This window comes from Eucalyptus grandis, chromosome 7 (assembly GCF_016545825.1).
Source record: "Eucalyptus grandis isolate ANBG69807.140 chromosome 7, ASM1654582v1, whole genome shotgun sequence".
Classification (NCBI taxonomy): domain Eukaryota; kingdom Viridiplantae; phylum Streptophyta; class Magnoliopsida; order Myrtales; family Myrtaceae; genus Eucalyptus; species Eucalyptus grandis.
The window spans coordinates 58,553,030-58,576,559 of record NC_052618.1 but is presented as its reverse complement, the minus strand read 5'-3'; the positions used below and the strand labels follow the sequence as shown (position 1 = coordinate 58,576,559).

Here is a 23,530-nt window from a genome sequence, read left to right as displayed (position 1 = left end):
AATTTTTTTTTTTTTTTTTGCTACAATGAACTGTAACCTATCGAGAATCTCTCTTACCTTGGGTCCTATTCTCTTTTCGAACGAGTTAGTGTAGTAAAGAGAATGTCATGCACCTCTCTTAGGCCCATCCGGTGCCGGACTTCTAGCTTGCTTTGCAAGGCTTCAGTTGTGATCTTGTTAGGTCCTCTGCATCATACATGGTATCTTTAAGCTCGTGAATGAAGCAACTTCTTGACTTACGTGTCAGCAAATTGCTTCTCTTCTGCATCTTTAAGCACTGCATTCACAGAACGCAGAGTTATCTTCAGCTTCCTTGGCAAAATATCAACAACTTTTCTTCCCTGGACAAAACTCAGAATCTCTTGGGAAGCCATTCGGTCAAGCAACACCTGAAGTGAAGCAGAGAGAAATGCTCCGACCACCGCCTCAGCCATTCTGTTGCTTTCTGGTATGGAGGAATGTAATCCAGAAAAATTAGCTGTCAATGGGGGTGGCGTTGGTGTCTCTTGTGGAGCAACCTATTAGTTTTTGTGGCCCCAACGGACCAAAAATTGGCCAAACTAGAAAAAATAAAGAACTAAGAACACTTAACCCCTTACATATTAATTTATTTCATCTTCGTTAGCCAGCAGATAAGAGAATCGAACGATTCCCATTAGGTGGTGGGATTATATTAAAGTATATTATTCAGTAGACCTTCAATTTTGCATTTCTGAAACCAATCTTGAAAATATCCGTACTACAGTCTTGAGTAATGGAAACTCACAAGTACATAACTAATTTTATCGACACGTTAACCTTGTATTAATAAAGGGAAAAAGAGACGGGACCAGGAGGTCGCCTGGTATTATGATCGCGGGAAGACTGTTTGACTACCTTCGTACCTCCATCCTTTTGAATTATTACATCTATTTGTAATATCAGGAGATGCCCCTAAGCTGCTATACTTCATTTGCTCTATGATACTTCCACGCTAAACCAACAAAAAAAGACTGTTCAACTACCGGAATTTCATCACGACAGCCCTCAAAATTTGGCACTTTTAAGTCAATTTTGTGTTTGTACAACACATAAACTCTAAGTAACTTCACTCACAGGAAAACGAAAACCTGTAAAGTTCTTCCTGTGAAGAGCAACCTTCCGACCGCTGAGAATACTGGAACCAGGGTCACTCACAAGTAATTGATTCAACTGGAGTTATGGGGACTCTCGTGAATAGTGATGAGGACAAGACATGACATCAATATTGTCTATGCCGTTTGGGAAAATTCCGAGGTGAGTTCAAATGGCAGTGCCAAAACCCATCATCACTCAAACCAATTCAAGTGTTTAGATGAAGTGAACATAGTATGTCAATCTTCGCAAGAGTCGCACATGCAGCAGAATCCCACCTTCATGTGATGGAGATAAAGGAGAGGAAATCTGTTTTGCCTAAGGGGCAACATCTTACTTTCAAATCGAGATACAACACATCTCAATGTTGTGTAGAAAAAATAAATGAAGAATACAGGGTAGGATGCTACGTTAATGACAGCCCAAACGAGAATTAAACGTCCCAGTAGCCCTCCTATAACAGGAGCATACTACAAATTCTCACTTCCAGTAAAGGAAATTCCAATCACAATGCCAGCGGTTGCATTCTTGTTGCCCTGGAAAGCATTTAATGACCAGAGGCAAAATAAAGAGGACTCCAGAGTGCAAATTCCACCACATTCTTCTCATAGGCAAGGCATCCACAGCTGAAGATGATCACAAGCTATCTGGGCGAGTTTCTTAGAGACAAATGCAACAAAAGATTTGCTGGTACCCATCATCAGTCTCCAATGAACTTCCTCTTTTTTGATGTGTTCATATATGGCCTGATGACCCATTCGATTTGCGCTTCAGTCTGATCCACCGTGCCCAACTTTACCTGCATCATCCAAGGAAGATATTAGAGGGGACAAATGGTCCCCAAGATAGAATATGCAGACAGGCCAGAAAATATAAATTACATAAAAAACAAAAGCCAACATCTCAGTTTCCAAGAACCTAAAATTCAGAGTTACTTTAAAAGCTTGAGAACAAAAACAAAAAGTTCATGCATCCCAACAAAAATTACACAAAAAGAACTAAACTTCCAAAAGTTCTCCAGAGAAGAAGGGGAATAACAGAAATCTGTGACCAACATCAGTGAGATACATATATCTGTGCTTCATGGGCCATAACCCTAGGAGAACATCCTTCTACTAGAACATAATACAAGGGATAACAAATAGACCGGCTCTCCATGCCTCACCCGATCTGACTCTGCCAAATTACCTGATATAGGCGTAATTCAAACCGAGGGCCTATTTCCTTAAGCTCGACACTTTTGGGACCGCCATCCTTCTCATAAAGATGATGCCTGCACGAATGAAATGGGCAAAATTTAGAAAAGAAAATGCTATGGCACCATGAAGTATGAGTCATATGACATTAATAAATAGACCAATCAGAAAATGCTATCACATGTTAAAGGATGGTGAAGGAAAAACTGGAGCCTAGATGACCAGGGTCTCTCTAAAAAGAAGTTGCTTCTGACTGATGAACCACAATACATAAGAACCATGAAATGACTTTGAATTCTGCAAATCTATTCAATGGTGGGAGGAGTTCCAACATTTGAAATTTCTGGCCCTTCAGGTTTTTTTGGGTTTTTATGATTGCAGAAGTACGCTTCTAACTTCTTTATATCATTCAAGCATCTTTAACATCAATGAATCTCGCAGTCCAGCGATGACATTTGGTTTAGGTCTCGTAGGTTAAAAATAGTCAATAGCTAATTATGGTAAAGTCATGCAGTTTCCAGAATAGTACTTCTCTTAATTCACTTTGTTTTTGAGGTCTCCAAGAGATTAATAGCAAGGACAAATCTTTTGGTAGTATCTTGACTAAACTCCTCTGGGTAAAAACTCATAACCCTCGATTTTGCTGGCAGTAAAAATACAAAGAAACAAAGATTTTCTTAACATGGAATTAAGATTAAATGGATGCCCTACAGCACACTCATTCTCCTTAAGATGATAGGAGGAAAGAATGTACATGGGAAAAGCATTGCACGTATGCATTATGGCACCAATAAGATTATTAATATGGTTAAATATCAGGTCCATCATTTCTCATGGAATCATACTAGAGGATGTAGGTCTACGTTGTATCACTTATTTCCAGATGATGACAAGTTGAGAAATATCAATTCTAACAATTTTTAGCTGCAAGACAAAGACATTCTCTGGAAGACTGCAGATGCAGAAACCTAGTCCTTATCAAAAGACAGGAAGATAATAATCAGTATATATCTGCAATCATCCATTTTCTAGCACATTGACACAGACTTAAGCCTGCATTAGGGTGTAGATGAGAAGGATGCTCCACTCAGAACCATTATATCAGAAATGCCTTTGAAGAATCATTTAAAAAAAAGAAGAAGATGGAATGGCAGAGACACGATTAAAATTATCCCAAGACATATTAACCATGTAAACAGAAAATATCCAGCGGGTAACACAGAACAAACCTGAAGGAAACGTAATCTGACTGATTAGCAAAAGTAACAATGCGTTTGGTATCAGGCTTAGGCACTGGAAATAGATGCTTCAAAATATTGGCCGTTCTTTGTCCCAACTGTATAACAATGGATATCCATTCACGATAACTTCCCATAAGCCAAACCAAGATTAATACATTAATTGGCACCAATTACAAAGGATAAATATCTAGCAACAACTACTTCATATCATTCCAATTCAAGGAAATGTGTATGGCTGGACTGAGAGGAAGATCCATTAACATATAAAAGAAATGAAAAGCTTCATCAGATAAGATCAACTTATTCGGTATAACTACATTTGAACAGTTGCCTTCATCTGTACAACATCAATGTAGATATCCCAACAGCTCGAAGTGAAACTCTTGTCACATCATATTGGCTTATCATATACAACAGTTTAGTTAGCACATTCCTTTTCTCCAAAAATATTAATCAGTCCTCTACTCTTGAGCATACTCTGAATTGTCCCAAATTTTTTTTAAAAAATAAAGACACGAAAGTTCAATAAGTATTCACTAAAAGTGCTCAGAGGGTATGCAAGCCGCACAAAAGACATGTTATTTTGATCAGTATATGATATAAACTTCGGTGGCAATCCACCACTGGGTGTCAAGGGACAGTTTCTAATAAACAAAGCATAAATAACAGAAAAACAGAGATTTCACTGATTAAATTTTACCTTGGTTGAGAAGTTGTTAAGAATCAAATGAGGATAGGCCTCAGGCATAGTGCCAATCGCCTTTTTGTCCTTAATATCATGCCTTGTAACCTAAGTACATATTAAATTAGCACACTTCGTTCACAAGAGAAAGCTCAAGGCATAAATCAAGAGGAAAATAGAGAATCTGATTTACTCACAACATTGAGTAATCCAAAATATGCAGTTGGACCAAAAGGTAAATGGCTGACTATCAAACCATCCGGCACACCACGATGTTCATGAACCAAGATCACATCAGTGAAGTCATGTGCTCGGCAGGTTTCAATAATTTCAGATATAACCTGCATTGAGGATCTAATTTAGCTAAGTTACCAACTTCTCTTAGGCATGTTAATGCACGGATTAACAATCCCCAAACTCCAAATTTCACTCACACCTATATTCTCCCCCCTGAAGACTATGAAACTAAACTTCAGACTCATTTTAATGAAAAGTCGAGTTTGTTTTACATCATATAATACTTCCCAAAAAAAAAAAAAAAAATCACCCCATTTCACCAGCCCTCATTCTGCATCTAATTCCCAAACAAAACAGAACCATATGGAACGATATCACAGTTAGAGAAAGAATATTCCACTGACCTGACCACCACGATTCATACGCTGCGCGTTAGGGAATACAATTGTCAATTCCTGTAAGTAGCACCATACGAACAAGAATTAGGCAGGAAACGTCAACCGCCACTACATTATCAAAGTGGCCATTTAATGGACACCTCAAATCAATCAAATAGCCAATGGTTTCCATAGACAAAACCCACCTTTACAAATTGTTTAAGAGGAGCACTCGGATTCCTAGATGTAGTGAGTAATATTTTTGGATCTCTCTCCATGGCATGTGCATACTCATCATCAATGTGTGTCCTCGGAACTACATTTGAGCAAACACGAAAGGCATATCAGCAATATTGTATTATAAAAAAAAAAAAATCAGCTTCACAAATTGAAAAGGAAAACCATTACATGGCATCGACGTCAAATGAATAATTCAGACACCTCTTCTGTAAATTCGAAAACTATGGTAAAAAAATTCGTATTCACATAAAACCTCATCTCAGAAAATGTGCAATACCCAAACTCCAAAACAGCTAAATTTTCATGACTTATGTTGTCGTAACCAGCAATCAGAAACTCATTACAATCAGTATCAGATTTCGCAATACAGAAAGCATTTGCAACACTCGGATGAGAATCCTCCAGAACTATTTCCCATTATTCAAACTCGTGTTTCCACATTCTCATCGGAGAAGCAGAAGGCAGATGACTCAGTACCGGCAGTGTTTTCATCTTCGAGGTCGATCTCTTGCCGGAGCGCGGCCTCCTCGTTCCTCAGCTCAGTCGGAATCGGCTTCCCATCTGAAAAAAGAAAAAAAAAACATCGAACAACCACTTAGATGAATCGATAATGTATACATAAATCACAGAGGATTCGCAGAACAGATCAAATGGGTTCCGCGTGTTACCCTCAAGGGCTTGCTTGATCTTCCGCTTCTTCTCGTAGAGCAACCGCTCTTTGCCCTCCAAGTTCTTCCGGTACAGGTACTCCCTCCTCAACCTTATGTTCCTGCGCAGCATCTCTTCGCCCTGCTGAATGCGAGGAGCCGCAATCGGCACGAGGATTCGCCCTGAAATTTAGCGGAAGATGGCGCGAGCAGTTAAAGTTAGGGTTTTTGCGAGGAGGAAGAAGAAGAAGAAGAGAGGCGGGGTTTTAGTTTTTTTTCTTTTTTTTTTTCGAAAGGGTTTTAGGTTGTTTAGACAGTTGACTTTTCGTCCCAATTGACCGCATTCCCTGTCGTCTCAAACAGGCTAGGCAAATAGTAATTCTGGGGACACTCATTAATTCCACTTGATTAAAAAAAAATTAATTTCAATACACTAATTACAAATTATACGAGAGGATGACAAACTTTCTTTAGCGTTTTAACAAAATCTGTAAATAATGAGGAAACTATACAAAACTCCCAAAACTCCCATGAATTTTTCGAGTAATTTGCTCCTCAAATTATAACAGTAGCCCATTATGTAATTCCATTGTAGCATGTTCAGTTTACTCCTAAAATCAAGCAAATCGTCAACCCTTGATTATATTTTCTTAATATGTGCTCACAGATATAAATCCCTCATTATATGTTTCGTTAGTATGTATACTACATATTCATCTTGTTAAAAATAATTGAATATAATGTGATTTAAGAATAGGGACTCAAAGTTTCAACTTTTCATAAGTGAGAGATTTAAATAAATAGTTGAGTGAAGTGACATATGAAAGTAACTTGTCCTTAATGCGAGACTCACATCAGATACTCAAGCTATCAAGTCGTATTCATGCTGATGCACAACTTGGCCTTTAAGGATATGCTCAAACTCTCACCTCTAATTGAATATGCAACAATCAACAATAGGGTAGAATGTCCCCTTCTTTTCACACGGATTTGCCCTCCGATGCTTATGTCAAAGATTTGAAGGAGGAGGAAAATACAAGGAATTCATATCAGAGTCAAGAGTTTCGATCCCCTTTTTCCAGCATCCGAAGGATTATTCATAGGTCTTTTTACTCCTCTTGTTGAGCTAGTGTTGGAAGCAGTTACTAAATCATGATAAGTGTCGGCTGGTCCCGGTAATTGGCAGTTTCCCATGGCACGTGCGATACGTCTTGATTTGTAACTGTCAAACCGTCCAGGTAGTTGATCTTGTAAGTAGCGGTGTTGTCACTAGTTCCTTGAGCAAGACAGATTTTTAGTGGAGGTCCTGGTGCCTGGTGTCCTTTCAATCGCATTTGCCTCCAAAACTGATGGTCATTATAAAGATTCTCTTTTCTCTAAAGGTAAAGCCATCACACTCCATCTCAAAAACAATAGAAATCGAAAATGGAAGTGCTTTAAAATTACACACTTTCACTTCTTTATTATCATTACATCCGTACTTTCACTTCTTTATGAAACATACAGTGAGACTTTATTGTCATTACATATGTACTTTCTCCCTATCAAAATCTGTAATACACATTATTTTGAAAAAACAGTAATTTTTTTCGGTTGTGTACTGTATATTTACCCAGCGAATAGTACTCATGATTCTTACCACTAAAGTAACCTACCAGCCAAGACCAATTACAAACCAAGTTGAAGCTACACAAACAAATTTTCTCCTGAAAAAGGAGCTAACAAAGAGATGAAAATACGCTCGAAATGCGTCATCACACTCAGAAGTAGCTAGACTGGATTTGCAAGAGTTCAAGCTGCGCCAGCATTCTCGCGACGGTCGATTTCAATCTGGAATTTGTACTCTGGGCCAGATCAATGAGCACCATCTGCGCAGATGCTCCATACTTTAGCCTGTGTTCATCGGATCTAAAGATCTTCTCTAGTATTGTTAATGCTTTCTCTTGAGCCTTCACAATTCCTGATTCCAGAACTTTTATCAGGGCTGGGACACCCGACATTTTGGCCAAGTAATTGCTTCCGTTCTCGCAATTCTCATCTTGGACAAGAGTTGCAAGTGCATCTAGAACAGCTTCATCAGCTTCTTTGCATTCTAGCGCACGAATCAGTGGAGCAACAGCGCCTGCTTTGACAATGCAGAATGTGCATTTGACTCCGCAGAAGCTTTCGTGAACTTGACAAAGTGCATCGGAGGAAGGGGACACACATAACCACCTCGATCTTCTATATTTTGCAAGGGAGAATGAGCTTTGTGATAGTTGAGCCAGTGCAGTCGCAGCTCTGGCTCTTGCAAGTGGTGAACCACTGGATAGCAACTTCACAAGGGATAGAATAGCCCCATGCTCTGCAGAAAAATGTTGCAGTTTCTTGTCAGATGGAGAAGTAAATCGAATCAGAACACCTGCAATGCTCTCTTCCAACCAGAGCTCGGCCTGATCTGTGGATGTTGAAGTCGCAGAACTGGAACTCTTTGTTGACAACAGAATGGGCAGCAAATTAGCCCTCTTCATCGTCTCTGTCGCTTTCTTATCAGCAATAGGGAGATTGCTCAGTATGCCAACCGCTGCAGCTTTTTCAATCATACTTATGGAGGTTGCTGTAATGCTGACCAGAGTGCATAAGTGAGATTCGCCTAGCTGCTCTCCCAACTCTTCTGGTGAATCTTTAGAAAGAGTGTGAAGTAATTTCAACGCATCGGTTCTTATTTTAGTGTTACTTTCAGTGAGAAAGGGTAGGAGTAGTTGAAATGCACCCTTCTCCCTCATTTTCCTTTTAATTTTGGATGCATTAGGATGGGCTGCAATGGAGTTAAGAGCTTGCAAGAGGTGACACTGGATTGTTGAACTCGACAGATTCAAAAGTGAGAGCATCTGTTGAGCCACGTCTGGATTGACTAAAACTGATTCTGATTGAGCAATTCGTGCGAGAATAGCCGATGCAGGCTCCCGGAGAGTCATTAGAACCGATGTAACAGAGAAAAGTAGCTGAAGTAGATAGCTCACGATACCAGAGCTGACTAAACGCTGGATATTCTCTGTCAAGCTGGATAGGTCATGCAGTGCACTCAATGCAGACAGCTTAGCCTCAAGCTTCCCCGTACTGAACATTTTGACAAGGGGATTGATTGCCCCATCTTCCCCAAGAGAAGCTTTGCTCTGATTGGTCAGCTCCATCCTCGAAAGTGCAGAAGCCATAAGAATTTTGCTCATGTCAGAACCTGCAAAGGCATTTTGTCAATAGATGACATCAGATAAGGCTCTGAAATCTCGCGAGATCTTCAACTGAGTTTGACAGTTTGTCAGCCTTAAAAAATATATGGATGCACAACTATTTATTGACGCACAACACAAACTAATAACTGTATGTTGCGATCACTCTCTCCGTACTCCAGAAGCACTGATTTACTCTTCGATGAGGCATATTGTAGAAACTCTGATATCAGTGCCGAGGATCGAAAAGATAAATGCGTTTCAGACATCATCAAATGTCTTCATCATCGATTTTCACTGCGTATATCTACCCTCAGCAATCCAATTGCACATTAATTAAGTGAAGGGAAGTCAGGGCCAGCCAGGCACTATTAGGTGCAGCCGCTGATCAGAGTTAAGAACAGGCAATTATTCACTAATTCATAGACCTCACCGTTTGATCCACACGAAGGTACATGCACAGTGACTCGTGAAACCAACACATGATATACCGTGAAAGTTAAACAGAGTCGGCTGCTACTGCAACCACTCAAGATTTCGCAACCGCTCAAAATATGTAGAAAAGAAACTTGAGGGAGACGGTACCTTCTTTCAGGTACTGCACGAGCGGCTTGAAATATCCTGCTTCAGCCATATGAAGTGCATTCTGTGTATTGCTAGACAAAGCATTTAACAATTTGCGGGCATCACTCGAGGCGACCGGATCTTCGCTGTTGAGCATAGCCACCAACATAACAATACAGCCTTGTATTCTGCCAATTCGCCTCCTGACCGTGTTGAGATCGGAGAGACTAAGCAACAATCCCACTGCTTCCCGCCTCTCTTCCACGTCCCGTGACAGAGACTTCACTAGCACTGATAGAGAACTGACATCCGCCATTTTCTCCTGTAAAACATGGTTATGTTATCGACTATACACGAAAGAATCTCAAAGACTACACAAAAGGTTCGATTTGCGGAGCTAAATTGGAATCGGCATGTGCATAAGTACCTTGTTTTCGGCATCCCGCGAAGCAAGGGTTCTCAATATACGTAAGACAGTCAGCCGGCTATTCTGCTTACCGACGCTCAACCGGTTAATCAGGATAGGAACAATGGACTCATCACTAATCCAGTCTTGGTTCACCACCTCCCCGTTAACCATATCTTGCAACCCCAGAAGGGCGAATTTGAGCTTGTCGTCATCGCCGTACTTCAGTTGCAAAGCCACGTCGTTGATGTCGAGATTGATTCCCTCCTCTTCTATCTCTTCTATCTCTTCTATGATATCCTTCTCCTCCTCCACCTCCACCTCCGATTCGCTATCGAATCCCACTTCACTGCTGGTGCTCGAACTGGTAATTCGACCGGTGGCGAAATTGGTGTTCATCAGCTCTCTGTGCAAAGCACTGATTTTCTGCTTGATTTCCGTGGAGATGTCGAGCCTGGCGAAGAGCACGAGCCCCAGGGAGCGACCGAGATCATGAGCCAACTCCTCAATCTGCTTCACGGGTTCTCTCGGGTTGGGGCTCCTGATCAGAGCCTTAGCCCGCCCGAACTCCATGTCGAGCGACTCGACCGCTTTCCGCGTGGGAGACGAGCCTTTCGCCCCATCATTACCGCTCAAATCGTCGAGAATGGGCACGAACTTCTCCGCCAGAGCTCCGAACTCTAACAGAACCTCGCTCTCGGCTTCAGAGCCCTTGGCCAACGAAGCGACATCCCGAATGGACGCCTGGAGCTTGGATACAAGCTCGCCGAAGCTCCTATCTCTCTCGTACATGTTAACTCTAGAGAGAGAATCGGCAAGAAAAGAAGCTAACGGGGGAATTCAGAGACAAAGCAGGGTCACTCGGGAGAAGCTGAAAAAAGTATCATATACATATAAAGAGGAGAATTCAACGGGACATCACGAGGAACCGGGCCGGAGAAAATTCAAAGGACCCAGCAAACCAGGCAGTGAAGCGTACGTCATCATCTCCCTCGTGATCACTCCGTCCCTGACGGGGAAAGAAAGAGAAAACGAGTGAACCCGAAGAGGACCGGAGACCAATTCATCGGGGCTCAAACCGTTTTATTGTGGCCGCTCGCCTGTCATCATCTTCCCCCGCCTTCAATGGAGCGTGAGAAATTCGGGACGACCCGTTCCGTCCTCACTTCACGCGAGACGAAAACGACACGGCCGGGGGCTGCCGCTCATCAACAGCAGCGACGGACGGGGGGAGTCCGAGTGGAGGGACGCGGTTGGCGTTTTGTGGGCGTGGGATCTCCTGGAGTCAGCGTCAGTCGTCTCTGACTCGGGAATGGCGAAGGTGAAGATGGAGAAGAAATCAATCCCCGCTGGCGTCGCCGTCGGACATTGTTCATCATCATCATTATTATTATAACCTTTGCTTTGCGTCGAATGTCGCTGTCGATGTTCAACCCCAACCGCGTCAAACTTTATTTTCTCTCTCTCTCTCCTCTCTGTCTCGACTCGATCTATCTCTCTGTGGTCGGCTTTTGCTTTGCATCTTCGTCCGCCACGCGTGACGTGGCTTTCCCTCTTTTCCTTTTTCCTTTTTGGCCTTTTTCCCTTTTCGCTTTTCTTTTTTAATTAACTGATTTTGCTTTTTATTGGTATTATTTTACGTGGAGCTTCGTGTAACGGAATTCCCCGGGGTCAACTGAGTTCGAGTCTTTCTTTAATTTTCCGAGTAATGACGAGCAACTCCACGGAATTTGGACTGATTCTTGTTTTTATTTTTCATTTTTTGGGGGTTGAAAAAGTCAATTACTTGCGAATCGGAGTTTCTTTAGAAATTAAACGAGGGGATCGTGCACATAATTAATGATCTTATTTAAAGGATGACTTGTTCGTTTAAAAAAAAGGAAAAGTCGTCAGGAATTTGCGTTTATAATGCATGTTGGTTTAAGTAATTGTTTCGTGGGACGTTGTATTTGGACTTTCGCTGCAAGAAACGCAAATTGCAGTCTGCAAAAGAAAAAGAAGGTGACTCAGCAGTGCCAGAGTTAAGTACGTTGAAATGAAAAGACAAGGAAGGACAAGGGCATGAAAGCAAATAGATACCATTCAGATCTCCCATCGTGCAACTAAATAATTGTCAAATTGTAAAAGTGACCACTTATTCAACGAGTCGTATTTATATTTTATTAATAATACAACACGTCACTTAATAAATAAATTTTGTTAATCAATTTTAGTAATTTTTAACACTTTTCTAAATAGAAAATTCACTTGTTTTTTAGCCTTATTATTTATTTTTCTTCTATATGTTTATATTGACATTATCTTACATTAATCATTCTAAATCACTTTCTTCATCCGTCCAATCAATGGTAAGCTATTGGTTTGTGTTCATACTAAAAAAGTCATGAAGAACATTATTCTTCGATATCGGTCAAGTCACGTAAAACCATAATGGAAGGTCAGGACGATTCTATTTTTTCAGTCGCAAAATCTCCTATCGCCTCTAGAAATACGCGTGATTCAAGTAGGTAATCCATTGCATCCAAATCAGGTCCTAAAAACCGTTGAATAGAATCCAGACAGTGTGATGTTACATCCTTTGCAACATGACAAGAGCCCTATCTTGTCATCCCCGTTGTTCCCACTTACCAAAAAAGTCCCTGAATTTCCTTCCCGTGGGAAGTCATATGATGGAAAGATGACTCAGCAGTGCCAGAGGTAAGTCTGTTTTTTTTTTTTTTTTTTTGGTCGATTGAGGTAAGTCTGTTGAAATGGAGGAAAGTATTCAGTTGTTTCAAACTGCCACATCGCTAATTGATGTGGCACTCATTTTTTCCTTTATATCCACTTAAAAATTTACACATATCTAGGATTAAATTAATTTAAATTGATGCGGAATTGTTCTGTTTGGCTTCGTCTTCCTCGTTTGTCCAAAGCACTCACCTTGGATTTGAAGGTGACAGCTTTCTATGGCTAGCAAGCTTGACGTTGTGACCAAGATCTCGATGGCCAGGGAGGAGTCGTTGAGCTCGAACCATTTTAAGGCAGACGATTTTCGGCATGAAGTCGAACTCGACCAGATCTGGAGGCGGCCATGGACGAGCTCGAAGCAAGTGAAGATACACTAGATCCAGTGCCGCTTCAAGGCCACGACTCGGCTAAATTTGGAGGCCCGACTCGGAGCTACGATGTTCACGGGTGGCCGACGGCTAGTTTGATGTCCATGGCCGGATGAGCAAGAAGTTCTTTTTTTTAAAAAAAAAAAATTACATGTCAACAGACATGTGTCAAAATATGACTGGATGCGAGGAAAAAATGCACGCCACATTAGCAGTTGATGTGGCGTTTGAAACTATTGAATATTTTATCATTGAGAAGGAAAGATAAAGGAAAGACAAGGGCACAAAAGCAAATAGATACTATTTAGATCTCTAATCATGTAACTAAATAATTGTCCGATTGTAAAGCGACCACTTATTAAACGAGTTATATTTAGACTTTAATAATAATATGATACATCACTTAATAAATCAATTTTAGTAATTCTTAACACTTGTCTAAATAGATGACTCATTCATTTTATAGCCCCCTCATTTGCTTTTCTTCTATGTATTTATATCGACATTAACTCACATTAACCATTTTAAATCGCTTTCTTCGTCCAATCGATGGTAAGTTGTTGGTTTGTGTTCATATTAAAGGAGTCGTGAAGGATACTCTTTTTCGATTTCACTCAAGTCAAGTAAAACCATAACGGAAGTCCAGGGGCGATCCCATTTTTTGAGTCGCGAAATCCCCAGTCGCCTCTCGAAATGCACGTGATTCAAGTATGAGATCCGTTACATTCAAATCAGATGCTAACCATTGAATCGAAATCCACGCGGTTCTTCGCAACATGACAAGGGCCTCGTCTTATCATCCCCGTTGTTCACACTTACCAAAGAGAAATGGTCGGTTTGCGCGGTTCACACCGTGCGACAGAATGAGAACAGGGAGAGATCAATTGCTTTCGTGGACGACAGAGGAGTAAAAGGGGAGAGGACAGAACGGCAGGATCGATAGTTTAAGTCGGTAAACACACGCCTCGGACATTTGACGAATCCATCGTAACTGCTCTCTCCTTTTGCTTTTACTTCTTTCAAACTAGTCATGCGCAAAAGCGCAAGTAGTGCCCATCTCACCTATCTCCCTTTTGGAATCCATGTTGTACTTGCCCCCATCTCCTTCGAACCTTCCACGTTAAAAGTGCCTGCTCTATGCTTAATCTAAAAGAAAGGTATACCCAATATTTAACATCGAGAATCGTGCATATGATAAGAAAAGCGGCGCCCATTGAGTGATCAACAATAGGGTATATTATATTGCATCAAATGCGTTAATTTTTCTTATGTAATGCAGAATTTCGAAAGTAGTCGAACATATTTTTATTTATCAAAACACAAATAACATATGACAAGCGATTAAGGAAGCACTTGCTATTATAACTCTCTTGGAGGTGACTTAAGAAAAAAGAAAAAGAGGGTTCCTAAGAGCATAAAGGTTATGCAATGCACTCTTAACTTTCTTCTTATTTAATGTCTTGGGCCAAGCAAAAAAAAAAAAAAAAATGGAGTCTTAAAAAACAAAAAGATGACACAACAATGCTACAGGTAAGTCTATTGAAAAGAAAATATAAGATAAGGGCAAAAAAGCAACTTGAACTGGCAAATGGATACCATTCGGATCTCTAATCTTACTAAATAATATTTAGCTGTAAGTGACCACTAATTGGACAGGTCGTATATAGATACTAACAATAATATGACACATTTTACTTAATAAATCAATTTTAGTAATCTTTAACACTTTTAGTTTTATAAATAGATAATGCATTTGTTTTGTAGCATCCTCTTTTTTCTTTCTTCTATGCGTTTGTATCAGCATACTTTATTCGTCTAACCGATGATATTTTGTTGGTTTTTGTTCGTAATAAAGGAGTCGTGAAAAATATTTTCTTTCAATACTACTCAAGTCATGGAAAATCGTAACAGAAGGTGGGGCAGTCTCATTTCCGGAGTCGCAAAATCCCAAAATGCCTTTCGAAATGCGTGTGATTCGAGCACGAAATCCATTGCTTTCGAATGAGGGGCCTAACCACTAAATCTAATCCACGCATTCGACATTACATTCTTCGCAACATGACAAGAGCCCGTCTTGGAGTTGTCATCCCCTTCGTTCCCACTTACCAAAGAATTCTCTGAATTTCATTCCTGCGGGAAGTCATATGATGGAGAGATGCCTCAGTAGTGCCAGGGGTCAATTTGTTGAAAAGGAAAGATAAATAAAAGACAAGGGGACAAAAGCAAATATAAACTATTCGATTGTAAAGTGATCGCTTATTAAACGAGTCGTATTTAGACATTAATAATAACACGACACATCAATAAATAATAAATAAATTTTGTAAATAAATTTTAGTAATTCTTAACACTTTTCTAAATAGATAATTCATTTGTTTTGTAGCCTCCTTATTTCTTTTTCTTTTGTGTGTCTATATTGACATTAGCTTACATTAATCATTCTAATTCACTTTCTTTGTCCGTCCAATCAATGGTAAGTCATTGGTTTGTGTTCATACTAAAGAAGTCATGAAGAATATCCATCTTCAATATTAGTCAAGTCACGTAAAACTATAACGTAAGGTCAGGGGCGATCCTATTTTTCCAATCGCGAAATCTCTAATCACCTCTAGAAATACTCGTGAGTTGACTACGAGATCCGTTGCATCCAGATCAGGTCCTAACGACCATTGAATCGAATCCACGCAATTCAACGTTACATCCTTCGCAACATGAAATGAGCCCCATCTCGTCATCCCCGTTGTTCCCACTGACCAAAAAAATCACTGAATTTCCTTCCCGTGGGAAGTCAAAGATGGAAAGATGACTCAGCAGTGCCAGAGGAAGTTTGTTGAAAAGGAGGAAATATTCAATGGTTTCAAACTGCATGTGGCACTCAGTTTTTCCTTTGTATCCACTTAAAAATTTACATGTGTCTAGTATTAAATTAATTTAAATTGATGCAAAATTGTTCTGTCTGGCTTCGTCTTCCCCGTTCATCCAAAGCACTCACCTTGAACGAGCCACCATGGCCGATGACGGTGACGCAAATGGCTCTCCAAATCTGGCCGTCCATGGCCATCAACAGCTAATGTGGCGCTTTGAAACTACTAAACATTTTCTCATTGAAAAGGAAAGATAAGGAAAGACAAGGGCACAAAAGCAAATAGAGATCATGTAACTAAATAATTGTCCGATTGAAAAGAGACCACTTATTTTATTTTTTTGTAGATTTCAGATCTCTGATCATGTAACTAAATAATTGTCCGATTGAAAAGAGACCACTTATTAAACAAGTTATGTTTAGACTTTAATAATAATATGATACATCACTTAATAAATCAAGTTTGTAAATCAATTTTAGTAATTCTTAACACTTGTCCAAATAGATAATGCATTCGTTTTGTAGCCTCCTTATATCTTTGTCTTCTATGTATTTATATTGGCATTAACTTACATTAACCATTCTAAATCACTTTCTTCGTCCAATCGATGGTAAGCTGTTGATTTGTGTTCATATTAAAGGAGTCATGAAGGATATTCTCTTTCAATATTACTCAAGTCAAGTAAAACCATAACAGAAGGCCAGGGGTGACCCCATTTCTTGATTTGCAAAATTCCTAGTCGCCTTTGAAATGCATGTGATTCGAGTACGAGATCCGTCACGTTCAAATCAGATGGTAACCATTGAATCGAATCCACGCGGTTCTTCACAACGTCCTTTGGAACTTGACTAAAGCCCCGTCTTGTCATCCCCGTTGTTCCCACTTACCGAAGAGAAATGATCGGTTTGCGCTGTTCACACCGGGCGACAGACTGAGAACAGGGAGAGATCAATTCCTTTCGTGGACGACAGAGGAGTAAAAGGGGAGTGGACAGGACGGCAGGATCACCAGTTCAGTCAGTAAACACATGCGCGGAAATTTGACGAATCCATCGTAACTGCTCTCTCCTTTTGCTTTTACTGCTTTCAAACTAGTCTTGCGCAAAAGCGCAAGTAGTCCCCATCTCACCTATCTCCCTTTTGGAATACATGTTGTACTTGCCCCATCTCCATCGAACCTTCCACGTTAAAAGTGTCCCTTTTATACATACTTAATCCAAAAAAACGTATACCCAATATTTAACATCGCGAAAGCGGCGGCCCTTGAGCATGGACAAAAGGGTATATTATATTGCGTCAAAATGCAATAATTTTTCTTATGTAATGCGGAATCAATGTTTTAAAAGTTAAATATATATTTTTCTTTAATCAAAACACGAATAACATACAACAAGCGCTAGATAAAGCACTTGTTATTATAACTTTTGGAGGTGACTTATAAAAACCAAGGAGGGTTCCTTCACAATTTAATAGTTGAGATCACAAGTTCTTTCTTCATGTTATTGCTGCTTTCTCTGACCATGTCGACCAAGAGTAATAGCGTCCTTTTTGCCATCTTTCTAATCGGTTTCATAACATAGATGCCAGAAGTAGAGGGTTGGCAATTTTGTCAATGCTTTCATCCTCTAAATCACAAAGGCTTATAGAGAAGATTAGGAATTTGGATTCATACCGAGTTATGGATGCACGATTAGTTGCAGATTTTATTTTCAGATAATTTGAGCTAAACCATATTTTAAACTGGACAGAGCGCTGTTTCTAAGAGTAATGAAAGTTAAAAACAGAGAAAATTGCCGCACACATACAACCTCGGACAACGAAGAAGAATAATCCCCGTGCTGGCCATGAGAGAGACCTCGCTGCACCCTGGCTGGAGCTTGAACCCCCCGCGCGGCTAAGAGCCAAAAAGTTAAAACGAGAGGGAAGGAATGATGGCTGAGGCTGAGCTTTCGTGGCGGCCGTGTCGTCAGCGAGAGAGAAGCTCGGGATTGAAGGAAGAGATGCTGGTTGTTGTAAGGGTGCAAGCGTGATGAGAAAGAGAGAGTGGAAATTGTCCAAAAAGTCCCAAACCTATTACACTTTTTCTAATTCAGTCATAAACCTTTTAAGTTTACTAATTTAGTCCTAAACTTTTTCACTTCTTGTAATTGAGTCCATCCAATCAATTTAGCGGGAAAATACTAGCATAAATGCCGGTAGTGTCACGTAAAACCGTCAACACTTGACATGGACAAATTTTAATAAAATTTTAATATTTTTTTGAATTTCTATTTCTTTCTTCTTCTTCTTCTTCTTCTTCTTCTTTCTTCTTCTTCTTCTTCTTCTTCTTCTTCTTTTCTTTCTCTTCTCTTTTGGCTTTTTCTTTTCCTTTTGCCGGTGGCCGGCCACCGGTCGATCCGGATCGACGCCTAATGAGGCTACCCTAGCCTTGGTGAGGGCGAGCCTCGGTGAGGGCTCCCCTCACCCCACCGGATCGGCTTGGTTGAAGGGAGCCATTCTTTGAGCCGAACCTAGGCGAAGGCTTCCCTTGTCGAGGCTCGCCCTTACTCGATCGAGCCTCGCCTTTGTGGCGGGCGAGGCCAATCGACCACAGGCAAAAGGAAGAGAAGAAAGACAAAAAGAAAAGAAAGAAAAAAGAAAAAAAGAAATAGAGAAAACTAATAATAATTCAAAAAATTAAAATATTATTAAAAATTATCTACGTTAACGCTAGCGGTCCTAGGTGGCACTGCTGACATTCATGCTAGCATTTTCTGGCCAAAACTAACTAGATGAACTCAATTGGTAAGAAGTGAAAAGATTTATCACTAAATTGGCAAAATTAAAAATTTTATGAATGAATTGATAAAAACGCAATAGATTTATGACTTTTTAGACAATTTTCCTAGAGCGGAAGAGGAAGAAGATGCAAGGGAGTTTTCAGAGACGAGTTGGGGTTGGAGCACCTGTCGCTATTATTGAAGTAAACCGTCTCTGTTATGCCTTTCCAATGTCCTAAGCTAAGAAAAGATGTCAGAATAATGCCGTGTTTGTTCACGACAAGCCATCGATACCATTTGGTCTACCCTTCCGTCAGATGAACTAAATGATTGCGTGGAGCTTCTGCTAAAGTTTAGGCTCATTATGTACTCCTTGTCTTTCCGAGAACATTAGGGAAAGTTTGCAGTTAGTTGCTTATCTAGATTGACGGTTTTAGTCGAGGTTATATCAAAACTAGTTGAATGAGTCTAATCCACTAGTCGTGGAACAATTGAAATACCCTCCAACTTTTCTTCGGTAAATCTCAAGCTGACCTTGCCATTATTGACTCTCAAAGGCTGCTAAGGAAGTGGTTCTCTTTTTTTCTTTTCCTACTAGGAAAAGAAGCCAATGGGTTAGGGCTCGTTTAATAACATGCCAAACAATAGCTGATTCTATTTTTTGTTCCCCGAAACCAAAAAAGAATAAAAATCCATTTGTAAACTTTTTTGTTTCTCGAAATAGACTTGAAACAACATTAAAAAGTAAAAAAAGAAGTTGTTTCTCTATTCTCAAGAACAACTCCAAAATCAAGCATTTTTTTTTCTTTTTTTCTCTCTTTGCTTTTTCTTTTCTTCTTCTTGTTCCTTTGACCGGTCACCAACCATGGCCGATAGCCAGCAACCTCATCGGAGCCTTGCCAACCATCATGAGGTCGATGTTGCATGATGAGGCCCACCTCACAATGGCCCAACAAGGACAACCCTCACCAGTGTTGGGTGAGGTCAACCTCAATGGGGGTCGGCAACGCTCCAATGAGGTTGCCGATCTAAAGGAAGAAGAAGAAAAAGAAAAGAGAAAAATGTGATAAAATTATGTAAAAATTAAAAGAAATTCTAAGTCACAAAAAAATTTGAGAGTCGTACGAAGCGCATTTTTATTTTGAGAATATAAATTTTGAAGAGTTACCAAACACCTTGAAATACTTAGAAACTCGTCTAGAGAATCGAATAAGAAAATAGGAACATAATTTAAATATAAAAAAAAAACCATCATTGAACAAAAATTATTCCCAAAAACAAAATGATCACCAAACGCACCATTAACTTTCTTTTTGTTTGTTGTGTTGGGCCATGAAAAAAAATGGAGTTTAAAAAAATAGAAAGATGACTCAACAGGCTAGATGTAAGTCTATTGAAAAGGAAAAATAAGATAAGGACAAAAAAATAACTAGTAAATAGGTACTATTCGGATCTCTGATCTTACTAAATAATGTTCAGCTGTAGGTGACCACTTATTGGACAAGTCGTATTTAGACACTAATAATAATACAACACAACACTTAATAAATCAATTTTATAAATCAATTTTAGTAATCCTCAACCCTCCTAGTTTTCTAAATAGGTAATGCATTCGTTTTGTAGTATCCTTACTTTTCTTTCTTCAATGCGTTTGTGTCAGCATGCTTTGTTCATCTAGCCAATGATATTTTGTCGGTGCGATCTAGAGGTGTTAAATGGGTTGTGCAACCCATTTATGGACCCATTTAAGCATAAATGGGTCGTTAATGGGTCGGCCTCATTTCTTAAGACACCCTGATGGGTTTTAAAAAAAAAAAAACTAAAATAAATGGGTCTTAAATGAGTACCCGTTTAAGACCCATTTACAAAACCCATTAAAGTCTGAAGATGGGTTCATCTGATTAACCCACGTCCCGCGATCTTGATTCTCTACTCTACCCTACCCGGCTACTTTCGCTTCCACGAACCCATCGTCGCCTCATCGCTGCTTGCCACCGCCCATCGTCGAGCACAAGCTCCGCACCGTCGGTAATCTCTCCGGTCCCTTCGTTTCCTCTACTCGAATCTGGAGCTGTTCCTTGCGCCGGAGCCGGATTCGTTTTCGCTCTCTTCTGTTTTTCCGATTTCTTCTTCTCTTTTGATGAATTCTTCTTGGGGGGTGGGATTCGCAGGTTCTCTGTGGCTGAGCGGGATCGCGGGCTCGATCACCTTCAACTGGTCGCAGCCCAACATGAAGACCAGCGTCAAGATCATTCACGCCAGTACATACCCTTATCTTTTGTGACGTTTTGTTAGTCTGGACACGGATTTCGGAACCCATTTCCCCTGTAATTTTTAGCTTCTTACTGATTGGATTGCTTGTCTCTGGTTGGGGAAATTTGTGCCCTTTGCTTGTCCTTTGCATTCTCCCATCAGCAGATAGGGAGAAGGGCAAAAGTAGAAAAAATGGGCATATCGAGTTGCCTTGATGTATTTATGGTTTTCCTGTTGGGGTCGAGCAGATGTTATGTTTAAATTATATGTGCTCTGTAGATTCTGGCTTAATGGATGTCCAGCACAGTTCTGTGTACACTTTCTCCGGTGACTGCTAAAGCTGTCGAGTGTGCTTTGTTAATCTGTTCAATAGCTTTCTTCCTTAACCCCAGAAATGGTTTGTCCTTTTTGTACAACTTACTATGAACAATTCTTCTTTTGCAGTGTTTATTTGGTTATTCCATCTGATTCTTGCGTATTTTCATTTAAGTACTTGTTGATGTTGGTGGAAAACAGATGGGCCGGGTGGAACTCCGGGATGTTAATCGTAAAGAAGAGTTTGTGAGGAGGATTGAAGAAGCTACAAGAAGTAATCTGATATTGATTTTCAGCTAACTAATAGTGAAGTAGCACATATAATGATGTATTCTTGGTATACGTTTGTGGCCTCTATAGGACTGGAAAGCTACAGTTCCATGCAAGTGATGATGAGATTGTGCAACAACGTGACAAAGTAATGAGGACATTAACTTTTATAGTTCTAAGTTCCCCTTGAGACTCACATAATCCAGCATTTTTTTTTTTTGTTTTTGATGTGCATAGTTAATATCTTGTTGCACGTAATATTTGCTTCAATAATGCACTTTTGACATGTAACTTCTTTTTTGGGGCTTCTGTCAAGGATTAGATTATGTGGATCCAAACGTGTCGGGTATTGTGTGTATCATCAAATGTGGACTCCACACACATTATGCCACATCTATTTTAAAAACAAGTTTAAATGGGTCGGGCCGCCAGCCGTTGTCATGGCCGGCAATCGGCCAAAAGAAGAAGAAAAAAAAAAAATAAAAAGGAAAAAGAAAAATTATATTTAAAAAATAAATAATAATAATAATAATTTTTTTTAAAATAAATAATTAAAATTCGATTTTTAAAATAATTATTTGTGTTTTATAAAATTATTTTAGCAATGCCATTTTTTTAATATATATATATAATAAATTAAGTTTAGTTAAATAGGTCGGGTATGGGTTGGGTATGGGTTGGGTCGGGTATGGGTCAAAAATTTTGCATTGTAATAAACGGGTTATAAACGGGTTAATGGGTCGATTTGGGTCGGACCGTTTATGACCCGGCCCAAACCCGACCCAACCCACCCGTTTAACGGGTATAGTGCGATCCCATTTCCCGAGCTTCGAAACCCCAAGATACCTTTCGAAATGCATGTGATTCACGCCGGGCGACAGAATCCATTGCTTTCGAATGAGGGACCTAACCATTAAATCGAATCCACGCGGTTCGACCGTACATCCTTCGCAACTTGCCATCCCCGTTGTTCCCACTTACCGAATGAGTCCCTGAATTTTCTCCCTGGGGGAAGTCACATGATGAGAGATGGCGAAGAGAAATGGTCGGCGTGTGCGGTTCACGCCGGGCGACAGAATGAGACAAGGGGGAGACATCAATTCCTTTCGTTGACGACAGAGGAGTGGAAGGGAAGGGGAGTGGAGAGACGGCAGGATCGACAGTTTAGTCAGTAAACACATGCGCGGACATTTGACGAATCCATCGTAATTGATCTCCCCTTTTGCTTTTTACTGCTTTAGTGCTTTTCTAACTAGTGATGCGCAAAAGTGCTAACAGTCATCTCACCTATCTCGCTTTTGGATTCCATATTGTACTTGTCCCATCTCCTTCCCACGTTAAAAGTGTCCCCTTTATACATACTTAACCCAAAAGAATGATATACCCAATATATTAACATCGCGAATCACACGTATAATAAGAAAAGAGGTGCCGGTTGAGTGATCCACAATAGGATATATTACATTGAGCCGAATGCGTTAATTTTTTTTTTTTTTTATGTAACGCGTATTCAATGTTTTGAAAGTCGACCATATTTTTTTTATCAAAACACAAATAACATATGATGAGCGGTCGATGAAGCACTTGTTAGTATAACCCTCAGAGGTGACTTAAAAAAAAGAAAAGAAAAGAGGAGGGTTCCTTCACATTTTCATAGTTGAGATCTCTAGTTCTCTCTTCAAGTTATTGCTGCCTTTTCTGACCATGTTGACCAAGAGTAACAGCGCCGTTTCTACCGTCTCTCTAATCGCTTTGGTAATATAAATGCCATATAGACGGTTGGTAATTTTGTTAATGCTCTCTTCTTTTAATCACAAAGGCTAATAGAGAAGATTAGGAATTTAGATTTATGACGAGTAATGGATACACAATTAGTTGTAGATTTTCTGTTGAAATATTTTGAGCGAACCATAGTTCGAACTAGAAACCGAGCGCTGTTTCTAAGAGCAATGGAAGTTAAAAACAGAGCAAATTGCTGCACACTTAACAATCTCTGACGAAGAAGAAAGATCCCCGTGCTGGCCATGAGAGAGACCTTACTGCACCATGGCCTGAGCTTG

At 40.0% G+C, this 23,530-nt stretch overlaps 2 protein-coding genes and 1 long non-coding RNA gene across 3 annotated transcripts; 1 reads left to right on the top strand and 2 right to left on the bottom strand.

Moving 5' to 3' along the window:
• Window positions 1-1,375: 1,375 nt before the first annotated feature.
• Window positions 1,376-6,008, bottom strand: LOC104454557 (U3 small nucleolar ribonucleoprotein protein IMP4). The gene is made up of 9 exons (XM_010069452.3): window positions 5,755-6,008; window positions 5,564-5,647; window positions 5,053-5,162; window positions 4,874-4,924; window positions 4,430-4,573; window positions 4,251-4,340; window positions 3,539-3,645; window positions 2,302-2,386; window positions 1,376-1,912 (listed from the first exon to the last, which is right to left on the bottom strand). The coding sequence occupies exons 1-9, from the start codon at window positions 5,864-5,866 to the stop codon at window positions 1,814-1,816; spliced, it is 882 nt and encodes a 293-aa protein (XP_010067754.1). The 5' UTR covers window positions 5,867-6,008; the 3' UTR covers window positions 1,376-1,813.
• Window positions 6,009-7,148: 1,140 nt separating this feature from the next.
• Window positions 7,149-11,276, bottom strand: LOC104454555 (U-box domain-containing protein 44). The gene is made up of 3 exons (XM_010069451.3): window positions 9,934-11,276; window positions 9,528-9,828; window positions 7,149-8,950 (listed from the first exon to the last, which is right to left on the bottom strand). Exons 1-3 carry the CDS (start codon window positions 10,702-10,704, stop codon window positions 7,494-7,496), a joined length of 2,529 nt encoding a protein of 842 aa, XP_010067753.2. The 5' UTR covers window positions 10,705-11,276; the 3' UTR covers window positions 7,149-7,493.
• A 9,232-nt stretch (window positions 11,277-20,508) lies between these two features.
• On the top strand, window positions 20,509-21,688 carry LOC108954671. The gene is made up of 3 exons (XR_005552917.1): window positions 20,509-20,660; window positions 20,804-20,893; window positions 21,402-21,688. It is a non-coding gene; the product is annotated as an uncharacterized LOC108954671 (long non-coding RNA).
• The last annotated feature ends 1,842 nt before the right edge of the window (window positions 21,689-23,530 follow it).

Coding starts and splice junctions, on each gene's coding strand:
- LOC104454557 (XM_010069452.3), bottom strand. CDS start 5,866: ATGCTGCGCAGGAACATAAGGTTGAGGAGGGAGTACCTGTACCGGAAG. Junction 5,163..5,563: donor CGAAGATGAAAACACTGCCG/GTACTGAGTCAT, acceptor GCTCAAATGTAG/TTCCGAGGACACACATTGAT. Junction 4,574..4,873: donor GTATGAATCGTGGTGGTCAG/GTCAGTGGAATA, acceptor TCCTCAATGCAG/GTTATATCTGAAATTATTGA.
- LOC104454555 (XM_010069451.3), bottom strand. CDS start 10,704: ATGTACGAGAGAGATAGGAGCTTCGGCGAGCTTGTATCCAAGCTCCAG. Junction 9,829..9,933: donor CGCGGGATGCCGAAAACAAG/GTACTTATGCAC, acceptor CATGTTTTACAG/GAGAAAATGGCGGATGTCAG. Junction 8,951..9,527: donor CGTGCAGTACCTGAAAGAAG/GTACCGTCTCCC, acceptor ATGCCTTTGCAG/GTTCTGACATGAGCAAAATT.